Source organism: Ptiloglossa arizonensis, chromosome 11 (genome assembly GCF_051014685.1).
Source record: "Ptiloglossa arizonensis isolate GNS036 chromosome 11, iyPtiAriz1_principal, whole genome shotgun sequence".
Taxonomy (NCBI): Eukaryota; Metazoa; Arthropoda; class Insecta; order Hymenoptera; family Colletidae; genus Ptiloglossa; species Ptiloglossa arizonensis.
The window spans coordinates 16,352,467-16,362,220 of record NC_135058.1 but is presented as its reverse complement, the minus strand read 5'-3'; the positions used below and the strand labels follow the sequence as shown (position 1 = coordinate 16,362,220).

Genomic DNA, 9,754 nt, shown 5'->3' with positions numbered 1-9,754 from the left:
CAATTAAACGCAACACCCCGTTGCGATTAATTTCGTCGATTTGCTTGAAATTCGGAAAACGAAACGAAAGGTACGGAGAGGAAAGGTGGGGCGAGTCCTAACCTAACTCGGGAGCGTGGCAGTTTCGCGGCTTTGTAAACCGGTGACGCACATCGAACACGGTCGAGTCACGGTGCGCGCGTCGTTTCCAGGACGAGAACATTGTTAACGTTTCACGATTCCGATTAAATGAACAATTTGGTATTCCCGATGCGTTGAAGAGAATCGCGCGTTTAAAATTTTCCGGCATTCGGTTCGAGAACCGTTTTCGTTTGCGCAGAGAGCAATTTGTTCGTTCGTCGTCTCGTTATCACAGAGGGAATTTTACGCGATGAACGGTATTTCGAGTTAGGTTACGAGGTAGGGTCCAGAGGGACGGGATCGTTGGGCCTCTGGGGTCGAATGCGAAAATTGAGGTCGCACGTCGAAGCAGTTGCTTTGCAAAATGGTTGGGAACCACCGAGCCGCACCGTGGTTGGCCGTGCACCCGAAACCGGCTGGTACGATCGCAGGAAAGGAGAGGAACACGGGCGGGTAAATTCTCCGAAGGTGGTGCAAGGTTCGGAGGTGTCCCGTTCGATATTGCACGTTTGGGTCGAAGAACGGGCCCGGTGTTCGGCCGGAGTGTCGAGTGTCCCGACCTCCCACCGAGGCTCTCCGATCGAGATCATTGGCGATCGGTCGAATCGTCGTAATTTTGGCATCACAGTAGGGGGTAATAGTAGCGGCCGCAGAAAGGGATCGGTCACGAGTCACTGGTCGAGAGATCCGGTAAGTCGCGGTGGGCCTGTGGGTCCCTCGAGTGAGCGTCTCTGACGGCTCTGGAACCGAAAACCCGATCACAGCCGGGTACCGTGCACCTGGCCTCCTCCTTTCGATCCTCGGATCCCGGCGAGGACAACGGCGAGCCCGAGCCGGAGGCGTGTCTGTTCCCCTGCTCCTGGGACATCCTGGTCAGATGATTCAGATGCTGATGCGTGAGTCCGTTCAGACCGGCCAGGTGGGAGGCGAACGACGAGAGGCCCGAGAAGGTGGCTCCCAGGTGCGGTGGTAGCAGAAGAGGATGCGGAGGTGGTATCCTCGCGGCGAGATCGACCGCCGAGGGTAGTCCGGGTGTAAGGGGGTAACCACCCAGTGCGCCGATCCCGGCGTCCGCGTACAATCTCGCGAGGAACTCGTTGTGCAGTAGGGGATTCATTTGGGTATCTTCGATCCGTGGCGAGAGACTCGGTGGCAGACTCGAGGACAACGGTGGACTCGACGACGTGGACAACAACTTCCGATGAAGATTCAGATTGGCCGAGTGTCTGTCCCGTGACCTCTTCGATGGGAACGCGGCGTTACAACCGTCGACGCTGCACCGGTGCATCAGCTTCAAGTGGACGTTCTGATAATGGGTCTTGACACCGAAATGATTTTGAAACACCTTGCCGCAGGCGGTGCAACGACGGGGATTGTCCCGGTCCAAGGGCACCTCCTGGGTACTGACGAATCCGCCGTTCTCGTATCGAGCATAGGTAATCAGGCTATTGTCCGTATCCATGGCTGCTGCGGAGGGTGAGGATGAACGAGAGCCAGACGAGGAGTTGATCATCGTGGTCTCCTGGTGCGTCGTAAGGCTGATGGGGCAGGTAGAGTCGCGGCCAGACCTCGAAGCCACCCGCTGCATCCCGGTGTACTGCATCGCGCGACCCTGCGACAAGGACTCGAGTTGACGCAAAGTGTTGGTCGAGGAAGTGTGGGAGAGGTCGTCGGCAGTCGTCGGACGGCTCGCGACCGAGCTCGGGGCACGGGAGGGATCATCGGAATGCTCACCTTCTTGATTACGCAGCGCGTCGTTCACCTCCTCATCCTCATCATCCTCCTCGATTTCCTCCATCGGTCCATCCTCGTCATCCTCCTCCTCCTCCTCCTCGTCCAACTCGTGGTTCTCCTCTTCCTTTGCTTTATCCTCGGTCTCGTTAACGTTCTTCGGCCTCGTCGGCTCGTCCTCTTTGCTCGCGTCCTCGCATTCGTTCCCGAGTCTCTCGGCCCGATCCGAGGAGCTCGACTCTTTCGGGACGATCGACTCTTTCGAAGCCGAGCCGGGCAGAGCGGCCTCCACGGAACGTGGTTCCGCCGCGTCGTGGGACGTCTTTGGTTCCGGACTGATCTGTCCTTTCGGCGACTTGACGCTGCTCGCTCTCGAGCTCAGATCTCGCGGCTCGTCCTGAGGTAGATCCTCCCCGTTGTCCTGGGAGGAGACGGTGTCGCGTCGAGCTCCGCCGATCGTCCCCGCCACCGCCACCGCCGACGCCGTCGCCGCCCCCGCAGTCAACGTTGCTTCTCTGTTACACACCTCCGGTGAACGGGAGCTCGACTCCTGATCGTTAAAGCTGAGATTCTTCGGCGAGTGGGGCGAGGCTTTCCGTTCCTCGGCCTCCAGCCGGGACATCGACATGTCCTCCGGCTGGCTCTGGAAATCGCTCATCGAGGAGATGCCCGCGCTCTCGGACAAACATCGCCGTTGGACCCTCTCCTCGTCGTTGGACGAGTCACCGTCGGTGGACGAGGAATGCATCTCGGTGAGAACCGCGCACCTGGTCGGGTGTTGAGATTTCCTCTTTCGTACACCCCGGCTGTGCAACGAGGTCGAGTTCAACGAGTGTTGACTCGTCGAGAAGCTGTGCTGATCGACCGTGCCCATCGAGTCGTTGTCTTCGTTGCTGTCCGGGTTGCTTACGAGATCCTCGTCCGCGGTTTCCCCGAAGTACAACTTGGGTCGTTTCGCCAGGCTGAAGTCAGCCGGTTGTTCGTCGTCGTCCTCCCCCGAACGAAGGGGGAGCCTCGATGGTAGATTGCTCGCGTCGTCCTCCGCGACGATCACGATCCCACCGTCGTCGTCGTCCTCGTCTTCGTCCCCTTCGGGGGCTGCGGTCGAAGCTTGAGTCGACGGTGAGACGGTGTCCACCGCGCTGCCGCTCGAGTACGATCCTCTGTTCGCGACCGCGGTGCTGGGTATTTCGGCGGCAGTGGTCATCGCGACGGTGGCGGTGGTCAATACCGTGGTCGTCGATAGGTTCGCGCTCGCGGTCGCGTTCATGCGCTGCTGTAGCGACTCGTCGTACGGTCTGGCCTGATTCTGGCTGGACGATAGGTCCAGGTGCTTGAAGTCCAGGGCGCACAACGAGGCGGGCGATCGAAGATCGGGCGGCGGGGTCAACAACGGGAACGAAGTGAACGGTAGATGATTCAAGCCCGTGGCCGGGACCGGTAACCCGACCTGAGGGGGAAGGACCAGGGCGTGCGCCATCGACGAACGACCGTCGTGCGGGGATATCTTCCTTCGAAGATGGGGCGAATGAAGCTTGGGGTTCGGGTTCGCGCTGTGTCTGTTTCGCGACCTCCTCGAACTGAACATCATGTTGCACCCTTTCACGATGCACTGGTGCATCTCCCGCAGATGCACCGCGCTGAAGTGTATCTTTAGGGCACCCTTGTCGCAGAAGGTTTTCAAGCAAACGTTGCACTGCACCCTCTTCTTACCGGTGGTGGGATTGATGAACGGTGTCCCAAGATTCGGCGGTATGTTGGCGGAGCCGCCCCATTGGCTGCCCGGTCGTTTCCCGGGGGAATGAGGTTTCCTTCCGGGTATACCGGGTGGCCTGCCCAGAGGTGCGGCCTGGAGAGGTAACGCCGGATGGTGTCTGTGCTCGGCGGCGTGTTTCGATGCGGTGTCGCGTCTGCTCAGGTTGAGGGCGCTGTCCGAGTTCTCGTCGTCGTCCTCGTCCTTCTCCGATCCGAACTCGCTGCTCTTCTCGCCACCGCTGTGCACGTCCGAGGGGATCGTGATGCCGGTTACGCATCCGGAGGACTTGCCCATAGGCGGCGGTGGAAAGTGAGCGGGGAAATTCGGTGGTAGAGCACCGGAGGATACCGCCACCGAGAGGGGGTGTCCGAAGTTGAGCGCGGACGAGGAGACCGGTGCCACCGGTGTCATGTGATGCCTCTGTAGGTGGTTGGTGCTCGAGTGGTGGGGCGGACTGTGCGGACTCTGGGGGTTCCTCATGGATTTTCTGCTCTGCAGGAGCTGATCCGCGGTGGGTGGGGGTGGTAGCGGTGGGAACGCCGGTAGACCCAAGGTGCCCAGTTTACGGAAGTCGAACGGCTGCATGCTCTGGAGTCTGTTCAGTGGCGACACCGTCAGATGGGAGTCGAGGGTTCTCGGTGGCGAGTTGGCGCTACTCGTCAATCCGACGGTGTTCCCGCCCGATGAGGTCGAGTAGTGCTTCTGGGCGGTCGGCGACATAGACGGATGGGATACGGAGGCTGGCGGCGGCGGCGGCGGGGGCAGAGGGGGCGGCAACCTCGAACCAGGAGGCGGGAGACCGCAGTGGAGGAGGTGCAACGAAGGCGGTAGGTGTGCTAGTGGCATCGTCGGCGGCGAAGGTCGTCTGCTCGGTGACATAGCATCCGTCCCCGGCGTTCCGGCGGCCAGCAGCAACTGCTGCACGAACGGACGCGTCTCGGCGAACCTGAGGAACTGCTGCAACACCAGCGGCTCCTCTTCAGGCGAGCAGATGCTCCATCGGTCCAGCACCGGGCCGTTCTGCGAGTCCTGAGGACACACCATGGGATCGCGTTAGTACGGTCTTCGAGTCCGCTGATCTAACATTCGAACGAACAGAGTGAACTCGTTCAAGGACTCGAAGGAACGCTCCTTCGTTTCGTGTTTTACAATTATAAAAGACAACTATTACGAAACGTCAAACGGTTACGTTATTTTTACGATGGGTGAAACGTTGAAATTTTTTCTACGCAAAGCGACAGTTTCGTTCGTTCGAAATAATACATAAAACGGTCGCGCGTTGAATACGTATCAACTTTTGCGTTGAATGTGCGCAACGTGCACGACACAATCGATACGATTTAATATTCAATATCGTCGTTGGAAAAAATTCTTCCGTGCAATTTCGTATAATAAGATTCCTTTCCTTTGAGTAAATAGAACGAAAGGTCAAAGCATGTTGATCTCCCCGTTGTAAACTCGAGGGCGTGATTATAGGTGCGAGAAAAAGCATTTACCGCGAAAAGGAAGAAAAAAAAACAACGTAATGTGTCATGGTCGGCCGTTAGCGAAGCGTTACGTAAATTATCGGTTTGCGGTGTTTTGTAAACTTTCTGTGCGTTGGTCGCGTAACTATGATTCCGCGTTCACAGACGGTACAACTGTCGAGCGACGATCACCGTACGTCGATACATAGCGAAACGGTTCTTCGTTTTTCTAAAATTAGTTTTCGTTCGTTGCATCGTAATTACGGTTACACTGTTGCGCCGAGATAAATAATTTAGCGTCTTCTCCTTGCGTTCCTTCTTTTTGTCCCTAATCGGCCTGAAAAACCGCGATCGTGGTAAGCACGATCGTGATAATTCCGCGTCCCGATAAAAACACTTCCGTTATTCGACGATCGTGGAAGGCCGTTTGCGCAACTTTGCGTACAATGTACGAGACGATTAATAAGAGCGGATCAATGAATAATGAAACTAATTTATTCCCTTTAGCAGCGCGTGCAATTAGTTCTGCTTCAGTTGTCGCGTCGAGGAGAGCGCCACCAGCTCGGGTTACCGGCTCGACGTTGCTGTGTATCGAGCCTATTTGGTTCCTTTCGTTACTCGCGATTATGATCCGACCGAAAGTAAAATTAGGGGACGAGCTAACGCAGTTGTCGACGGTACGTGTCACCGGAGCGCGAGACAAAGCTGAGGACGATTTAGGAAGAAATATCGTCCAATTGGAACGAGGATCGAGTCTGTCACTTGTTGGGTACAATGGACGTACACGTTCTGTGCAACTTGATGAAAGAAAGATACAAAATTATTATCGTTCTAGATTTGGAGAGTGCACGAAGGTGTACGAGTGATCGATATCGCGATCAGAGGACCAGAAACTAGTATCATCGGATATTTCCAAAGAGGTTGGTCTATCTTTAACCCAATGTGTTGGAAAAAGCATCCGGTGGCGAATGCAAGAGACAGTGTAGCAAAGTTTTCTGAAGGTGTTCGATTCTAAAACGTGTTCAGATTCTTTGGTGAATTTTCTTTCACGATCGATAAGAAATATCGATCTTCTCGCTTGTGCTCTTAATCCCTCGGCGATCGTAAAAGTGTCCATTTTTTCACGATAAATCGATAAGGTTTCTTCGGTAACGCGCGGTACTACCGAAGAAAGTCGCGTACACACGATTTAGAAAATAAATGGACAATTCGTGCAACCGTTGTACGTCGATCTATTTCGGTTCTTTGGTTCGCAATGGCGGGGTTCAATGTTTTCGTAGAACTGGTTCGTAAAAGTGTGACGGTACCTGAATTCAGTTAAGGCCGTCCCGTGGTTCTCTCGGGTTTCTCTTTCGCGTTCTTGATTTCGATACACCTGTTCTTTGCGGCGCCGCATCGAAAGTCAAGAGCACTTCTTAGCGACCGATTAACAGGGCGTGATAATATTTTCGGTTCTTGCGGCTCGATCGAGGATCGACCGGGTAACATCGATTTGTTCCCACCGAGCGGACTTTCTAATTACCGGTAATACAATTAGCCAGTGGAAATTTCGTAACATTTTTTTAATCGTCTCCCGATTTTCAGGAACGACAATTATCATCGGTCTCGATTAGAAATTCTCGTACGCGAGATTTCGTTCGCTCCGAATTCTACGAATTCTCGTTCGACAGCTTCCGACGAGAAATTCGACAGGTTTTCGGCAAAGACGGGGAAAATATTTATCTCGATAATAAATTTCGAGCGACGAATAAAAGATGAGTAGCTCTTGGTGCGAATTACATTTATCGTTCGAATAAAATTTGAGTAATATCGAACAACAACGAACTTGGGATAAAGTAATACGCGTAATAGAGAGGGCTGCATTGTTCGCGATGTTTTATCGTCTGTAATGTTTCGCGAATAAGCACTTTGGATAGTTAAAAAGAAATAAACGCGAACAACGAAAATAAATTTGTCGAGAAAGATGAAAATTTTAACGGAACCGATAAAAGTTTCTTAAAATATTTCTTCGTTTATTTGTACCTTTCCGAGTCCTTTTATCTATCTTCCTTTTTTTTTTCGTATTAAATTTCGTTCCGTGGAACAAGTTCGAGGTTAGGTTTAAGAGCCTTCGGCCGAACCGCCCCTTTCCGCGATCAATTTCCGTTTCGATATGCAAACGTTCTTATAAATTGCGCGATAAGGTCCGATAATTATAATAATATTATTATACCCGTTAATATGCACATTCGAGATGTTTAAAATAAAATAAGTACGCGCAGATGTCCAGTAGCTGGCAACGACTCCAGGTGGCTCTGATAGAAACGATGGCAATGACTCTCCAAAAAGTTCTATTTTTACGTCAAGTACATTGGCTAAATCACTGATTCCGGTGGTCGGATCGGTGCCACTGAATTTAGGAGTTTAGTTTCTTAACTCAATTTCCAAATAACGGTGGTCCGTGTTTGTGTTTGAAAAATAATACTTTGGAGAACGAGCCGGCTCGAACAACTCTGTCTTTCTTTCTTACGATATTTTGGAATCGGTGTCAAAGTCCTGTTCGGTAATCTATTTCTATAGAACGATCCGAGCGATCTTCGGTAACTTATTTCGATAGAAAATAAAGTAAAAAGACAACGAGTGAAAAACAATTGATCGAAAAGTTAGAAATAAAATCTGCAGCTCGTTGCCTCTTTGATTGTTCACCTCTGAACGAATATCGCGTTTTTTTTCTTTTTTTTTTTTTGTCGAAATAAGTCAACTTGGTCGTCAAGTCGAAAACAAAGGTACTCGTGCGTTACTCGATAGTTGTACGCATCGTGACGAATTTTTGAACGATAGTGGAGTTACGTTTCCGATTTTCATCGACATTAACCTAGAAAAGGCTGTTCGATATTCCGGTCGCGGTCCAGTTCTTCGAGGGTTTTCGCTCGAACGTCACGTATCGACTGTCGGAGTCACGGGTTCTTCTAAAATCGGGGTGGCCATCGTATATAGACCGGGCCGTAAGCTTGTCTCTCTCGCGGGCTTGTATATTTACGCATACCGACGGGCTCGACGTAACGCAGGACGCCCAGCGCCGCGACGCTTTTCTGCCCGCGTCCCGTGTATATTTCTTCAAGCACGCACACGCGGCCGCCCAACGACATACGGCCGGCGTGAACTCACGACCGACGCCACTCCAAATTCGCACGAGCGCCGAAAGCGTTGCGTTATTTTTCGCGCCGAGCTTGCCGACCGCACCACCGAAAACCGCGACTCTGTAACACGAGACAACCGCCATTTTCTCTTTGTCGCGCGGACGGAAGCTCGTTGACTCGCTTACTCGCTTACTCGCTCGCGTCGCAACCGCCGATCTACATCCTATTGCGACGTTCCGCGAAATCGAGGATCTCGACCCGATTTCCGGGATATTGTCGGCCGAACGAGATTTATTTGTTTATTTTTCGGCCACGGGCTAACCTTGATGGACGCAACCCCGATACTTGCGCACGAGCCTCGATCGCTGCGTTGCGTTGCGTTGGTAAAACGAGAGAGCGTAGAAAAAAATTACATTTGAAATTTGAATTTTGAAACTTTGAAACAAAAATCGTTGATAAATAACCGACGATCGTGGGAGGGTGTGGCGTTGAACGTTCGAACAATTTGATTAAAGTACGCGGAGACTTTCCAGACTTTTACATCCCGCATTGTGTACAGCTACTTGTCCGATTACCTCGATAAGTGCACGCATCTCGACGGCCGAAAGAGTGAAATCACGCGTGCGTGACAGTGGCCGTGAAAACGTAAACTGCTCGGTAAACTTTCAACGTACGAAAACAAAGTAAAATACGAACAATGGCGCCCGTCGAATTAAATTATTCGAATTCAAACAATTTACGAAATATATAAATAACGTATGGAAATCCAAACGATCGACAAATAAATTCATAGCACTTTCTGTTTATTCGCGATTGTATTTATATCTGTGCGATATAATTAGCATTTTTGCTCGTAACGCGAATATTCGAATTAATGTACACGTGGCCTCTTTACCGGCAAGGATGAGCAACATCGCGAAAAGTTTTATTCGACTTTACGGCCTTAATCGCAGCTACTTTTCAGAGACGAAACATTGGAATTAATAATATACTATACGTGTATTGCGAAATTATATTATCACGTTGTTAAGTTCCTTCGAAAGAAACGATGCATCTGCTACGATTCTGGAAAATCTTAGCTCTCGTAGTATTACGTGGTATTGAGAAATAATAGTGATCGGATCTTAACATTAGTCACCATACCTTATTGTTATCCGGTAACGTGTAAAGTAGGTGCAAATTTACACAACAATATCTGGTCCCAGGCTAATTGATGTACCTATCTACTTTGTTCAACAAAGTCACAGATACACTTGTTTATTTCGTTCAACAGATTCGTGTGTCAGATTTGTAAACAGTAAATCTATCCATTTTGTAAGATACGTCGCGCATCGTCTCACTTTCTTGGCTCGATCGTAGACATTTCTTTATAATTGGAAGGCAACCTTTTGTTTGGAAATTTCGAAACTCGTTGTTTCCACCGATGGTTATCGTAACGCTCCTCGTTAAAAATAAAGAAAATACCAAATCGTACGAGTTAATGGGACGCAACAATTATACGATAAGCACCGATCGAGGCATCGAATTACCTTCCCGTGAAATTACGGGTAATTAATTTGTTG

General features: G+C 51.1%; 1 protein-coding gene across 1 annotated transcript in view; it reads right to left on the bottom strand.

Moving 5' to 3' along the window:
• Positions 1-781: 781 nt before the first annotated feature.
• The window catches only part of LOC143152595 (uncharacterized), a 373,342-nt gene continuing 364,369 nt past the window's right edge, over positions 782-9,754 (bottom strand). Inside the window, exon 6 of the mRNA XM_076322893.1 lies at positions 782-4,636. Within this exon, the coding sequence (XP_076179008.1) occupies positions 785-4,636 (3,852 nt within the window). The 3' untranslated portion in view covers positions 782-784. The remainder of the gene's footprint in view (positions 4,637-9,754) is intronic.